General features: G+C 34.5%; 1 protein-coding gene across 1 annotated transcript in view; it reads right to left on the bottom strand.

Annotated features, from left to right (window-relative positions):
• LOC128996772 (zinc-regulated GTPase metalloprotein activator 1-like) overlaps window positions 1–16,972 on the bottom strand; it is a 97,153-nt gene that overhangs the window by 19,735 nt on the left and 60,446 nt on the right. The window contains exons 6-9 of the mRNA XM_054422235.1: window positions 14,651–14,706; window positions 11,210–11,296; window positions 10,698–10,742; window positions 8,439–8,495 (exon numbers count right to left, since the gene is read on the bottom strand). Coding sequence (XP_054278210.1) covers window positions 8,439–8,495; window positions 10,698–10,742; window positions 11,210–11,296; window positions 14,651–14,706 — 245 coding nt within the window. The remainder of the gene's footprint in view (window positions 1–8,438; window positions 8,496–10,697; window positions 10,743–11,209; window positions 11,297–14,650; window positions 14,707–16,972) is intronic.

Raw genomic sequence — 16,972 nt, 5'->3', positions numbered from 1 at the left:
CCATCCCCATAGGGTCCGATTACCAAAGAAGGTGTCTAACCAGATCTGGCCTCAAAGAAAACCTCAAAACTAAAAACAAGAACCTCCAAAATGGTAATCATAGTAGGAAATCAAGCATTGGTAATCATATACCAGTAGTTCATTAACAGTATTTTATACAATTAATATTAAACTTTAACAATATCAGACGTACAAAGCCGCAATATTTGGACAACTCCATATTAACCCCTAGCCATAAATGACCCCGGCAGATCCACAACAATAAATCAACAGCTTAACATAGATGCCACCCCACACATTCACCCTCTGTCTGCGGATTTATATAATTGATTTACTAATTTCCCATTTACGTTTGATTACCGAAAGCTCAGAGTGGAAAGTCACAATCAGCGTTGAAAGGTTCATCAAGTGATTCGGGTTGTTTCATGAAATTTGTTATTTTAGTAGCATTAAGTCTTTGGCATAACGCGACTACTCTGAACTGTACAACTGTAGAGTTGAGAACTTTTATGCTTATTTTTACCCAAGGAATCACCACGTAAATTATGTGTCCACATTTTTTTGAACACCCCGTATTTATTTTAACTTCGAATTTAGTGATGACGTCAAACTCAATTTTACTTGTGTCCACTAAAGCCAACAAATGAGAAAAATAACGCTTTTTATTTTGATTTGACTTTTTTTAGAAGTTATTAATATATTCTCTTCATTAATGAAAATGGTCCACACCCATACAGCACAAGGACAAAATGTGTATCCTCAACTTGCTAAACACATGTTTTGTAACCATGCAACCCAAAAACTATTGGTAAAAGTTCGATGTACATTAAATTTGACAAGCTTTTAAGGTCAAAGACAATTACATAAACAATTAATTGAAGATTTGGTTTACACAAGTCATTGTATCTTGGTCAGGAGGCAAGGCTAGAATTCGTGTCAAAAATTATCCGGACAAAAATAAATCCCACAACGAAACTAAACTGAATGATACATACAATCCTATTACAGCTAAACTCTGTATGATATAACCTGACTCTTCGCCCACCATCTACCTGAAGCTGGATCGGAAAACCATTGGCCAGTCCCCAGCTAGACGGAGGTTGAGGAGGTAGGTTCCTTCATACAGACTATAGTTTTGGTGAATACTGAAAGGTTAAGGAAAGTGAGTGTAAACTTATTGATGTTTTTCATAGTTCCGATTGTTTATTTATTGAGGTTAAGGAGAGTGAGTGTAAACTTATTGATGTTTTTCGTATTTCCGATTGTTGATTTATTGAGGTTAAGGAGAGTGAGTGTAAACTTATTGATGTTTTTCGTATTTCCGATTGTTGATTTATTGAAGTTAAGGAGAGTGAGTGTAAACTTATTGATGTTTTTCGTATTTCCGATTGTTGATTTATTGAGGTTAAGGAGAGTGAGTGTAAACTTATTGATGTTTTTCTTAGTTCCGATTGTTGATTTATTGAGGTTAAGGAGAGTGAGTGTAAACTTATTGATGTTTTTCGTAGTTCCGATTGTTGATTTATTGAGGTTAAGGAGAGTGAGTGTTAATTTATTGATGTTTTTTGTAGTTCCGATTGTTGATTTATTGACGTTAAGGAGAGTGAGTGTAAACTTATTGATGTTTTTCATAGTTACGATTGTTGTTCATTGACGTTGAGACACAAAGTAAAGTTATGTTTTGTAACAGTTTATGTTTTGTAACAGTTTATGTTTTGTAACAGTTTATGTTTTGTAACAGTTTATGTTTAGTAACAGTTTATGTTTTGTAACAGTTTATGTTTTGTAACAGATTTATATTTGTAACAGTTTATGTTTGTAACGGTTTATTTTTTGTAACAGTTTATGTTTTGTAACAGTTTATGTTTTGTAACAGTTTATGTTTTGTAACAGTTTCTGTTTTGTAACAGTTTATGTTTGTAACAGTTTATGTTTTGTAACAGTAACCTACCTCACCAAAATAAATCCAACCTAACCTATCGGAAATTTTTATATAATTCTTATCTTAAACCTGACTGCAAACTAAAAACCCTCCGACCAAGAGCTCTCGCCTTTACGTATAACTCGTGACTACAATATGGTCTGACCAAAAAAGGCACTGAGTAAGTGGTAGACACCGTTAGTTTAATTCACAATAAGTAGACAACCACGAAATCACGAATTATCCCAGATGGCAATACTGAACCCTTCCCCAGAGCCAACCAAACGGAGAGCCGCCAGTAGAGGGAAGGCAGTTGTGGCTTTATTCACGGCCACTGCGGCTTATTGATCAAGAGGGCGTGAAAACGGAGGCATCTGCCGTGTAACTGGTACCTTGCCAATTTAATCAGAACCCTGGAACCCCCCCCCTACCCCATCCCTGGCAACTACCACCATAACGTTGGTCCTTCGAGTAAATGGCTGAGTTGGCGTGGATAATATACAGGGTTTTCATAAAATAATGGCGGGGTTTAGTTATAAAATAAAAAGAAAACGAGAAAAGATACAAAAAAACTATTTATTTTGTTGGGTTCCTGACATCAAAAAGATTTTTACATAGATAATAAGATTCAAAATGACAACAATTTCTTGCTATACAGGCGTCCAGACGATGATCTATTTCAGCACACAAGTGCAAATTTCTCTTGTTACAATGGAGACTGCAGTGCATCTCTGGTTATTTATAGTAGATGGGCTAAGTTTTGAGTTTTATTTTTATTTTAGAATAAACTATGTTTTTGATATTTAAAATTGCCGTTATTCTAGAGTCCCTGACTTTAGTTCACTTAGTTGCACACTTACCCTTTTCTTAACAGAAAACATTATTATAAGAAAATACAACTTGAAGTTAATTTAAAAGATTAAGTAGGTATTCGATTAGCACAACAATCGACACAGCTGTTTCAATTAATGTAAACAAAACTGTTTGAGCTACTGGATGCAGGGGTACCAATAGAAATATTTTATTTGTCTCATAACAATTTTGCAGACAGTTAAAACCCCAAAATTATTTTATGAAAACCCTGTACATTTGCAGGTTAACCGTTCTGCTCCATATATGTAGATAATATAGTAATTTTGGCATTGATGATCTGGTCAGATGTACAGTAACAACTTTTACTTTAAATAGTATAAGTGGTCTGCTCGTTCTATTGTAAGTATCAAGTTTGTTAGCAAACTTCCCGTACAAATAAGCAATTACCGAAGATTTCATGGTAAGACCTAGACCCGGGACCAATTTAAATTTTCATTTTGATGGCCCCAAAGCAGTAACTACCATCCGTTCCAATTCAAACATGCTCAGACTATTAGTCGGAGAAATATAGGATATGACCTTAAAAAAATTGCAAGAAAACGTTTTATGGTTTTATTTTGTAGAGTTGGGTTTGCAGAATGACATACTAAAAGTTGCCAAAAATCGGTGCACGAGAAAACCACTAAAATCATAATTTAAAATGGCGGCTTTTTCCAACATTGGACAAACTAAAAAAACATATTTCACATGCATTTGTTATGCACATTTTTCGAGATATTGACTTGGGACCACCACCTGTATTTATTGGGTGGTTAGTACTACATTTTGATAGGGAACATGTTTTTGGCCGCCATCTTGGATCCGCCATATTGGACATAGATAATTTTTTTTCAATGTAATGATAGTGTTGTGACACATCATTACTAACTACATTTTTACGCTGATTTCACTGCCAAAGTCCGTTTTTAAATATCTTTATTCATTTAGAAGATATATTCAGACGAAAACTCTCCACCATACATTTCTTATGGACGTTTCGTAGTTTGATAATTTTTTTTAAAACTATTTTTCTTATATCTCCAGTTCTTATTGACGGTTGTAGTTCGTTCTAGGCTTAAAATATTCAGTAATGTAAGGGCTTTCGTAAGAACTCTTGATCATTAAAATCAGACGAGTTAAAGACCAGCTACAAACCTCAGAACAATATTAAATTTAACTTTTTAGAAATATATTTTTATTAAAAGATTTATAACTCGGGTTGTTAATACGTCACAAAGTTATTTCTGGTCTCAAATTACTCAGTAAATGTTTGGCTTTAATTTTATCGATCATTAAACAAAATCTGACAATTTTAAAATGAGTCATGGACCATAAATTAACATTAAAATGTATTTATATTGAAATTTGTCTTTAGTTAAAGACGTATATCCCCAATTCTAAATAACTCCCAAAACTCTTTATAGTCTTAAATAATTCGCCAAAATATTGACCTTTATTTTAGACATGGATTACTTTCCGGGAGTTATTAGGGTTTGGGATATGTCCTTAACTAAAGACAAATTTCAAAACAAATACATTTTAATGTTAAATTAAGAACCATGACTCATTTTAAAATTGTCAGATTTTGTTTAGTGATTAATACAATCAAAGCTTAACATTCACTGAGTAATTTGAGACCAGAAAGAACTTGGTGACGTATTAACAACCCGAGTTACAAATCTTTTAATAAAAATATATTTATAAAAAGATAAATTTAATATTGTTCTGAGGTTCGTAGCTGGTCTTTAACTCGTCTGATTTTAATGATCAAGAGCTCAAATGAAAGCCCTTACATTACTGAATATTTTAAGCCTAGAACGAACTACAAGCGTCAATAAGAACGGGAGATATAAGAAAAATAATTTTAAAACAATTATCAAACTACGAACGTCCATAAGAAATGTATGGTGGAGAGTTTTCGTTTGAATATCTTCTAAATGAATAAAGATATTTAAAAACGGATTTCGGCATTGAAATCAGTGTAAAAATTTAGTTGGTAATGATGTGTCACAACACTATCATTACATTGAAACAAAATTATCTATGTCCAATATGGCGGATCCAAGATGGCGGCCAAAAACATGTTCCCTATCAAAATGAAATACTAACCACCCAATAAATACAGGCGGTGGTCCCAAGTCATTATCTCGAAAAATGTGCATAACAAATGCATGTGAAATGTGTTTTTTTAATTTGTCCAATGTTGGAAATAGCCGCCATTTTAAATTGTGATTTTAGTGGTTTTATCGTGCACTGATTTTTGGCAACTTTTAGTATGTCATTCTGCAAACCCAACTCTACAAAATAAAACCATAAAACGTTTTCTTGCAATTTTTTTAACGATCCCTATGTAAGTTTGTTTAGTTTGCTTGGACTATATGGCAAAGAGGTTTTATGGTGAAAAAATGGGGTCTTCCATATTTGGCCCCAAATACAAAAAATATCGCAATTTCTTTCCAAACCATTATGTAGAGCTTGAAAATAAATCTTTTATTTTCAATATGGTACTTCTCTATAGGTAAATTTGCTAACTAGGTAAAACCACAAATTAGAGTAAATATGTGGCATAACCGTTCATTTAAAGAGATTACATAAACACACAAGCGATACAGAATCCCTGAATACAAACTTACTTTAAAATAAGCGATATGTATTTCTTAAAAAAGAATTCCAAACACCATCGGTTCTAGGAAAAAGTGCCGGCTTCAACTATTTTACAGTGTAACCTGTACCGACACGTTAAAATGGTACCGGTACCAAGGTGCCTGTAGGTCACATACCCATCGGCACACAGGATTTTGAGTAATTTATCTACGGTAATGCATAAAATCCAACAGAGGAAGGGATCATAAGGCATGAGGCAATGGGGGAATCTAATAGTGTTTAACTTGGGGTTTGATCATTTGACCAGTGATCCGATTATTGATCTACGGCTATTGGTCGTATTACTGCGGATTATTAAGGCTGTTATGGTTATGGCCGTGTTATTAAACGACCACACGTGGCGATCCTGTGGAGATAGAAATTGTAGAAATACGCGAAAGCTTGGACAATTAAGTAGCACAATCATAGGTACACTTTAAAATCCTATGTAAGAGCTATGTAAGAAACGTAATGGTAAATATCCGCCAAACTCTTATCATATCGTAAAATAGATTTTCAACAAAATTTTAAGCATGTCTAACGTATTCAAACCAATAATAATTCTGTTTACCAATTGTTTTTTACGACTGAATAAGTCACACTCCACCCCATTGAGAAAAAAATAAAACAATTTGATAAGTGTAGGGGTTTGTCATAAATATATAGAGGTCTATGTTGGATGTGCATTACGAAGAAATTCACCAACATATGTTTATCAACAAACAAAAAATGTTTTACAAAAATAAGTGTATTGCAGACGGACATATTCTAACGCCTGCAGTTCAGTGATACAACCAGACACACACACCGGCTTGGACACAAGCTTGCTACCAAGTGAGGGCGCAAGCTAAATGTGGGATTCAGAAGTGAAATAATAGTTTCATTTTCTTTGTTTTATAATTTTTTTGACGGGTAATTAATTTAATAATTTACATTACATGAATGTAGATTGATTAACTGTACAATTGTATTTTATTTAGAATAGTCGTGGTTCTAAGCACTCGATGAGATTTTTACGTGGATATAATGTTTTTCCACAAGTTTTTTTTGGTACTACGTATTTTGTTACATTATTTACATACCTTTTAGAAACTAGGGTAGTACTGATATTTGTGGTTATTTTTAGTCGTTGGGGACTTGTTTAAGAAAACAAAAGGACGTTATTATAGGTTTGAAATTATTTGAAATAATGCTAGTATAGTAGAACCTCGATAACAAGGGTAATTTTCAAATCCCCTAGAGTTTATTTTACCCCTAATCACATTATATTACAAACCTCGATAAGAAGTCAACCATGATAACAAGTCTTATTTTTTAATCCCTATGAGAGTCTTGATTAAGGTTCTGGAGTAAGGATGTCAAGGTTCTACTATATATTTCATTTTATTCTCCAATCAAAATCGATTCATATATTAATAAATATCAAATTAAATGTAGACTTGCGACTGGCTTAACGTAAACAAATTATCATTTAACTTTAAAATTCACAAGTCATTTGTTGGTAGTATCTAACTTGAGAGAATACTTTTAGGAATTTGCAAAAGAAATAAGTATTCATAAAAATACATCGATATTAAAGAACAAGGCTTCTAGAGGCAAGCAAACATTAAGCTAAGTGACGTAAAGGTGTAGATCTTTATTTATAACTTATGTATGTATGTGACAGTAATAAGTAAAAAAAATCTTTTTAACGTAGATAGCACTCATTCCCGGAATAGAAATTCAAAAATGTTTGCAAAGTTGACATTCCATTTAAATAGAAGCGATAGAATATAGCTGAACGATCAGAAAATAAATCAATATCTGACTGTATCTATAAAACTACCTGACATCTCCCATCGCAAAAAGTCATCTTAAACATTTACCTTTGGGACATAATTCCAATCCCCTATAATTAAACCCATTAAACATACATCCAATATAACCACAGACATTCCCTATGCAGCCTAGTCAATGGTGTGTACAATATTTCATTAGCGCTACCATTTACATGATCCTGCTATTAGGCATCCCACCCCTGCTATTTGCTCACTTTATTAACATCTAATCCCACCCATTCGCTGCAACCCCTGGTCCATGTGTGGGGTAGCTTGGCTTGCGTGCTCACAGTGGCACAAGAGGTGCTGCTCCGAAAGGCGTAATTCCGAAATATGCAGAAGCAAATTTCCGAAGTAGTGCTTTTAGGCAGGCACACCGCTTGTTTCAAGGTATGCAAATCTATACAGGGTGTTCAAAAAGGTGGGGGACATAATTTACGTAGTAATTAAATTCCTTAGTTCAAAATAAGCAAAAAACTGTTTATAAACAATGTCCTATCTCCTATACTGTATCGTTGAAATCTCCTATCTAATTTTCGGTTTTCGTGGAATTTAGCATAAAATATTTAATATATACGTAATTTAAAAACAGTTTAAGAATTTAAATTTTTATTTTTCTAAAACAGTGGCAAATAATATATTTTTGCAGAATTGTAACGCTGTATAGATGTTTCAATAGAAAAAAATTAAATAAAAAACACATACAGAAAGACAGACGCTAAGCGAAACGAAATATGACATCTGTGTTCATATAAACTTTTTTTTGCTTATTTTGACCCCAGGAATCACTACGTAGTTATGTTGTTACTAAGATCAAGATCAGCTGTTTTTTTTTTTAAGGACAGCTGGGTCCAATTTCACACCATTAAAAGCCGCTGACTTTTGCCAGAACCGAACCGGGAACCATAAGATTTTTAGATGAGCTCTTTATCACTTATTTGTAGCTATACAATTAATTGTAAATACGGTAGCAATAACAAAATAGCATACAACATAAAAAGTTAACTTTGAAAGATTCACAAATGGCTTCTAAGAAACATTGTTCGTTTGAAAACACAGATACCGTAGAACTAAATAACCTTTTAAAGAAAACTAATGATTTTCAATCCCTAAATCACCGTTTTGAGTTTGAATGCTTACATTTTCAACAAAATCCAAAAACAATTCTTTCACGTAAAAAGCAAGATTATTGTAACTAAACTCACCTGTCTTGTCTATTTCCTGAGTAAGCGTTCAGGTCCAAAATGTCGTCTAGTGAAACTCTGAAATTAAAAATCATTTCTCAAAGCAAGAAAGTCAGATTTTAAGTTGAGCTTAAATACAATCACTTTGGCAGAACTATCAAGCTGGCTTTACAGCAAAGCCAATTTACCGATAGTTTAAAGCGAAAATTAATGAGACAAAAAAAATACTTTAGTGTAATATACAGCAAACTATCCCTAATTAACTACCTACGCTGAAACGTTTAAGTAGACGGTGAATAATGTTGAAGGATGCCACAATAAAATTAAAATTTACCATCCAAAAGGCTGATTAATTTATTTGAGTGTTTAGAAGTATACAACAATATGTCAAAGATAAAGTCAGTTATAGAATGAAAATGAACGCAGTTGAAGTCACCGATAGAATGCCTTGATGTTAATTACTTTTTTTACACGATAATTTATTCAACAATCTTCTATTTAAACGAAATATTGGCTACAGCTGGCCCATTAAATGGGAATTCTACTTCAGTGTCTTAAAGTTAATGCTACTAAACCTAGAGATATACACCCAGTTAACAAAGTTAGCATTAAGTATCATAATTCTGTGAATACCACGGTTATTGAACATCTTATAAATTTAAAAAATGTGTGTTTTCTTTTCCGAGTTAGTTTGACTCTTCTACCAGACCGATATTCATGATTGAGGTCTCAAATTGAAGGTATGCAAACACATATTTCAAAGTATCGGCATATTTATCTACTGTATTACTCGACCAAAAGCATAAATTTGGTTTATTTTCGAATTCTCACTTCAACTTCAGATGTATTTCACCAGTTATAATTCTAAAAACGTTTATATTTTGGTCTAAGAACCTTCAGTGAAATAAAAGCTTTCGAGGTATTAGTTATTCAAATCGGACGAGTTTCAAGCAGAAAAACAACATGAACAATTTTTTTATTAGGGTTTCTATGATAAAAAATCAATAGCTCCAGGATTGTTTATGTTTTTTTGATGTTTATGACACAAAATAATCGTTGAATTATATGCTTTATATGAGCTATTGATCGTTTGAAACAGTTAAGTTCAAGTTATTACTCAATCAAAAATCATAATTTGATTTTTAGCGAATTTCCCTATAGGGAAGTAGCTATTACCGTAGGTGGCACGGTAAGACCTAGACTTGGGACCGATTTACTTTTTCATTTTGATGTCCCCAGAGGCCAAAAACACTATTCGTTCAAATTTTTATATATGTATATATATATATATATATATATATAGACTTATATATATATACGTCCGTGAACGCGATAACTTGAGTAATTTTTGTCCGATTTTGATGGAATTTGGTTTAAAGGTGTAAAGCGGGATAAACTTGAATGAGTTCGCGAACCAGCACGATCGGACCATGGGAACGGGGCTTTACGGGGGGTTTTATGGGGTAAAAATTGGTTTTTCTCACTTTTGACCCTCAAAACACAAAATTTCCCAATTTCTCTTTAGACCTTTTTAAAAAGCTTAAAAAAACCAATAATTTAGTATATAAAAGTATTTTTGTTCGATTATTAGTAACGGAGAAAATTAAAAAAATTGTAAATTTAAAATTCCCATGTTATCCTTATGGAGAATATTGTCAAATGTTGTAGTTTGCTTGTTTATGAATATATTTTGATCAAACTTGGCAAATTTATTTATTTTGTACTAAGCTATCAATATTTTCCTCAAAAACACACTTTATTAGTTTCCTTGTAGCAGCAAACCTAGGTACTCATTAAACCTAATGTTATTAAATATATTTAACTGAAAATCAATTCAGACAAATGGAAATTCGCTTAGTCGGCAGGTTTGCTGCGGCGGATGTATTTTTTTATATGATATTTATTTCAACGCTGCGGAGCAGCATGGGTCCTCTAGTTTGGGTTGAAAAACATTTTAGTAAAAATCATTTCAAAATTTTTTCTTTTAACGAAATTATATTACTCACTTAAAATAGGATGGTAAATCAACTATTTTAAGAGTAGTATTTTGCAAAATTATTATTAGTATTATTAAATTTGAGTTTCAAAGAATTATTGAGCCTCCGGATTACTGAATTATATTTAAAAAGGTTTACAATACAAAACAACCAAAACACTAAAACTCCTCTCAAAGAAACCTTATGAAAAACCCATTGTAGCAGAAAAGCACTTTTAATAACGAAAATCATCAAAAGGAACAATCTAACAAGGTGAGTAAATGTTCAGAATGTGCGAACTCACGTGCATTTGACAGTTTCCAACAATGGACTGCCGGCGTTGATAGACCTGTAACATCAGACATCAAACAAGGATCAGGAATGCCGATATTAATCTATAGTCAAAGGCGATACAGACTCCTGTTATTACCAACTGCTCGACTGAATCACAAGTGATATCCTTTTATTGTAAAGGTTTTCAAAAGGTTATAAATGTTATAATGGCCTGAAAGATCGGATTCTATTGTAAAGGAGGGAAGGTGAATGGGGATCGTAAGATGCGTTGAAGTTCGTTGTTGAAATTTAATTAGTAATAAACGAGTAGATTGTGAATGTTAAGTTTTTTAGCGAATTTCCCTGGGGAAGAAGCTATAACCGTAGACCTCATGGTAAGGTATACAACACAAGATAAAAAAACAATGAAATCGTCATCAATGGTAAAACATGTAGACAATGGATAATAATAAGGAATACCTACTTAAACAGTTACAAAAAACACTTAACACAACAAAACCAATCTACTGATTATGTTCTTACCTTATTGCGGATATGAGCTCACTCTTTTGTTCTTTTTTTACCAAATCGGTTTTGTTCAGAATGACGAAATCTGCAAGAGCCACTTGCCTGAAATATAAGCAAAGTCTTAAAATTCCTAAAATCTTTATACAGGTACTATACAGATTTTTCCTGTACCAGCAATACTGTATAGTTAGTTATTAGTGCAAATAGTTGATGTTAGGCTAAAGTAAAGATCTGGATGGATGGTTAAATGTATCGGGCTGAGTTTGGGTTTGTCTGGTTTGGGCAAACATGATAAAGAGAAAAGAGGTTTCGTAAAAAAAACAGTAGGCGGGCTAATAAATACTACACAGAAAAAATAGTTAGGAATGGATGGCATTCAGACAGGGACCAAGTGGCAAAAATGAAAATTGGAGGAAATACAATAGCCATTGCATTGAATATCGTGGATTCAATTTCGAGAATCGCATCGGCATGACATCGCTTGAAAGAGGAGATAATATACTAGCATACTGTAGACATTTATAAAGTTAATCGCATCAAGTATTGCAGAATACACACAGTACGACTTGCATATCACACTACAGGGATGGTACAGTGTAAAAACTACCTGTAAATGCCGGTACAAAGGTTATCGTATTGTATACCGCAGTATCAATATCGATTATCGAGGAAGCAGGTACAATCGTTGTGTACAATGTACGATGTAAAGTACTTCTGATAGCATTACGTTCCGGTTCAAAACTAGAAGACTACTCAATCACAACTCACTACAGAAATTATCGCATAGCATATCGCAATATCTATCAATATTATCAATATTATCTTACTAATATTATAAACTAGCTGGCCCGACAGACGTCGTCCTGTCCTATTGTGGTTTTATGTCACATGCTCGTTCATTTTCAAGATGAGCTCGTTCGCATGGCTCAATCACGTCCTGGTTGAAGTTCGTTCGCTACGCTCACTCACCTTTAGGTTGGAGCTCGTTCGCTGCGCTCACTTGCCTTCAGGTTAGCTCGTTCGCTACGCTAACTCGCCTCCAGGTTGAAGTTCGTTCGCTACGCTCACTCACCTTTTGGTTCCAAATTAGCTGTTCTCATAAATTAAAAATAAATATAGTGCTGCACCCTGTTGGTAAACCTATTAACTTTTTAATGCTATTGAACATCACAGAATCAAATTGTTTAGTTGCACCAGCTGTTAAGATTCTTTAATTCCATTTAAATATGAGTACTCATAAGGTTAACATGGGAAACTCCAGAGCCACTGGGGCGGAGCCCTATTGACGGATCTGCACCAAACTTCACACAAACCATCCTTGAATAATACTTAATAATGCCTGAAAGTTTCATTACAATCTGTCGAGCGGTTTTGGAGTCCATAAAGGACAAACATACAAATATACAAACATACAAATATACAAACATACATTGGATTTTATATATATAATAGATGTGAAAGTTTAGATGTATGGATGTATGGATGGATGTATGTTTGTGACAAGTGAACGCAAAAAATACTGGTCGGATCGGGCTGAAATTCGGCATGATGATAGCTCATATTCCCGATTAACATATAGGCATATTTTTATCCCAAAAATCCTTCCGGGCTCCGCCCCAGTGGCTCTGGAGTTATATGTTAAACTTATGAGAAATGGAATTAATGAATCTTAACAGCTGTTTCAATTAAACAAGTTGGTTCTGTTCTATGATGTTCAATAGCATTAAAGTTACAAGGATTACCAACAGGGTGCAGCACTATTATTTCTTTTACATTTATGACAACAGCTAATTTGCAACCAAAAGGTGAGTGAGCGTAGCGAACGAACTTCAATCTGGAGGCGAGTGAGCGTAGCGAACGAGCTAACCTGAAGGAAAGTGAGCGCAGCGAACGAGCTCCAACCTAAAGGTGAGTGAACGTAGCGAACGAGCTCCAACCTAAAGGTGAGTGAGCGTAGCGAACGAGCTCCAATCTAAGGGTGAGTGAGCGTAGCGAACGAACTTCAACCAGGACGTGATTGAGCCATGCAAACGAGATCATCTTGAAAATTAAGAAGTTAAACGGGGCAAAGCCCGCGGGTTACAGCTAGTCTATCAATATTATCAATTATCGCATTGAAGGTATAAAGTACCAGTACGTACGATGAAGGGTACCTCTGATAGCATTACGTCCCGCACTGGAGAGACAAATTCAATCGTCATCTTACTACAAAAGTTATCGACATCTTACTACAAAAGTTGTCGCATCGCATATCGCATTGTCAATATCGATTATCGTATCGTATCGTGAAGGTACCAAGTACGTACGATGAATCATTACACTGGGAGACTAATTCAATCACGACAACTCACTACAAAAGTTATCGCATCGCATATCGCAGTGTCAATATCGATTATCGTATCGTATCGAGGAAGGTACAATGTACGATGAAGGTTGATAACATTACGTCCCGCACTGGGAGACTAACCCAATCACGACAACTCACTTACCATATCATTTGTCTCAGCAGATTCTCTTCTCGCAAAACAGTTTACTAACGTCATTTACCCTCCCCCACCCCCTTCCTACTTCAGGGCGGCCATTTTGAACACCACAAAAAATTACATCGTCCATACTCTGATGTTTCAGGGGGAACTTTCTGAATTTTCATTTGAGTGTTATGAATTTAACGGGTCGTTTTTACTGTCATAACCATTTTACAGGCTACATGGGAAATGATGCCATTGTCCGTCCATTACACTACAATATTAACATATGCAAGACTATAAAGTAGTTGTGTGCAACATTTTTCGGAGGGAAATATCACCGATGGTTATTTTTTGAACAGTAGTGCTTAGCTAACAAAATTTTACTAAACCAAAGTGTTAATTTTATACGTCAGCATTTTACGGATGCTAAATTAAGATGCAACCCACTTTCTTCGGTAGTCCTTTGTTTCTGTCATTATAATTATTTTAACGATCAGATGTTTAGATAGTGTTAACAAATAATTGTCTAAGTATTGGGGAAAGACATAGCTACGGATTATTCCACAAACATGATTCTTCGTTAAACAACCAAGTTTTGCGAGGTGTTCTCTATTTCAAAGAGACAAAAACTGTTCGTTTATTTAATTATTGAACTAAGTTACATAAAATAATGTTCATTTATGTTTTAGAGTCAACTGTACGACAAAATAGATTACAAAGGATTTGTGCGTTTATAACCTAGACAAATCTGTCTTAAATACGTTAGTGGTATGAACAGTATCAAATTTGACTGTGGCGTCTGCGTATCACCACAGAGAAGTAAGAAATGTAAGAAATAAATCGTACTTCTCTGTAGTCTGGCAGATTCAATGAAGAAGTGGCACAAAAAGCCACAGTCAACAAGACTTGGACATAGAAACTGTTCATAGCAACGTACTCAAAGTTCATTATTAAATTTGCATTCAAACGTAAAATCCAAATCACATACCTGATAGCAGCATTTATTTTGTTGTCACTATCTTCTTTCAGCTTTTCCTTCAGTTGCTGAAACAAAATATTTCTGTTAAACACGTCAAATAAATCATCTTTCAAAGCAGTTGAAATAAAAACATAATTTTTGTCATGTCTTTGCACTTTTATACTTTAAAGTCATGATAGTAGTCATTATCAAAAACGGAACGTTAAAATAATTACATTCGTTGAATGTCGTCAAATCTTAAATACATTTAACACACAAACAAACATAACACGAACACGGTAGACATTAAACATAATTGGCCGGCCGGCACACGTCACTGAACTGGTCGACGACGATGAATGACAAATTTTAATGATGACACGGATTAGAATCGTAGTAGTCGAAGCTATAGTCAACGGATACCGACTAAGGAATTGTGGACGTCAAGGTACGTAACTTGTTATAATTGATTACCAATTCCGGAAGGCTTCAACATGAATAACTCATTTTTTATATTATAGTTCACTGTATTCGTTTTAACTCAGACATAGCATATAGATCTTTTTACATATTCTTTCTCAGTCTTGGTGAAAATGATCAATTATCAATTAATTGCAATGGGGACGCCACCTAGGTGCGAATTTTAACCCTATGAGTGAAGGATGAGTATAGGCAGAATTGTGTGAGATGGTCTCTGTAGCTTTGTTACTGACTAAGATCAGCTGTTTCATCAGTCAGGATCATTTAAAACACAATGTTCAGAATTTCGAACCATCCTAGCTACTCACTTTTTTCAGGATGAAACCCGCAAAATGTTTTTTTTTCATTTAAAACCCCCAAGTATCAAACTCAGAATTACAAAACATGCAAACCAAGTTACAAAACCAAGAATTACAAAACCGTATCAATCCCCCGCCCCTTACCTCTCACTCTCTCAGCCAATCCAATAGCAGAAGCGAAGGGGGCATACAAATACAATACATATCAACTCGCCCGGGGTGTAGGGGGGGGGATACACGAGTATACCCCCGCGGGCGACAACGTTCCAAATGAAACTTCACTTTGTCTTGGTCGCCATTTTTCCTCCGAGTCAATTAATTTCTGTTCGCCCTTTGAACACTGTCAACACGTTCGTACACACGGATTAGAATCGTTCATTATTGAGCTTCTTGTAGTATCAATACTAATACTGTTTCGATTCCTCCTGTTTGTCGAGAGTTTGGCAAACAACGAGTTATTTGCTCGTAATGAAAATGTAAGACGTGTTTTGTGAAATCGAAAAGGGGTTTTGTTTGGAAAGTATCATTGCGATTGTGTTCGGGATCGTTTGGAATTGATTTATCTCGCTCATAAGAAAATGCCTTTTGCTTTTTTTACTTATTTCATTTATTTTAACTGTAATTAACTTATTTTAAGAGAAGTAGTTTGTTACAACATCTCCAAATATATAATCGCTGAATCTCGATGTTGACGCTGACACCCAATTAAAAATGAAGACGAATGAAAGGAAAGGGGTTCCTGACTCACATACTGTAATAGCCAGGGAATGCAAACATTCGTGGGTTTATTGAATGTCTTGCAGAAAGACGTAATGTTGGACGTAATGTCCAAACGTGCAAAAATGCTGTAAGTACATGTTAAAAATTTGTGTTCATTCTACTCTTATCTGCTTACCGGTACCCACAGTTTTGGTTGGTAAGTTCCACTGCAAATAAAACAGGAAGATCCTATTGTTCTGTGGTTTCACGTACAGACGAAGGTCAGACGGAAAATTGAACGACTGCAACTTCTTCAAAAGCACAAGCTACGGTTGTAATAAAAGTCTCACACCGTTCGTACATTTTAAACATCGCGCTAATCGTTTCTCTGAATATCGTACGATAGAACATTATATTAAACCATCAAGTAGTGCATTTATATACACCGACCTCTCGAGTCTTGCTATAGAGTTTCTGCCGTACACTCGCCGACGTTGGTGGTTTGATAGAGTTGTCAAACTTTGATAAACAAATCAATACATGAGGTTGGCGATTTTCATCCAACGTACTCGGAACAGGAACATTTTTGCAATGCGACTCTCAACATAAAACTACGTAAAATACACACAAACAGTAAACAGTAACAATTAATTGTAGGAGCTAACAACAAGAATGAGAAACAGGTTCGAGGTGTCCTGGAAGGTAACTCTACCAGCTTTAACTTGCATGTGACATCCGCTTGTACCTTGAGATTGTAGGTGAGTTCTATTGTACAATTAGGGAAGAAATACGAGAAGTTCCACTAATCTCAATTTCAAGCCTCACTTTGGAAAGTAAACGAAATTCCCATAGCAGGTACTGCGAGAAGAAATGC

This window comes from Macrosteles quadrilineatus, unplaced genomic scaffold (assembly GCF_028750875.1).
Source record: "Macrosteles quadrilineatus isolate MER2022 unplaced genomic scaffold, UCM_ALF_1.0 Scaffold_6__1_contigs__length_79288215, whole genome shotgun sequence".
Lineage (NCBI taxonomy): Eukaryota > Metazoa > Arthropoda > Insecta > Hemiptera > Cicadellidae > Macrosteles > Macrosteles quadrilineatus.
Note: the sequence above shows the minus strand (reverse complement) of the source record. Positions and strands in the feature narration are given on the sequence as shown.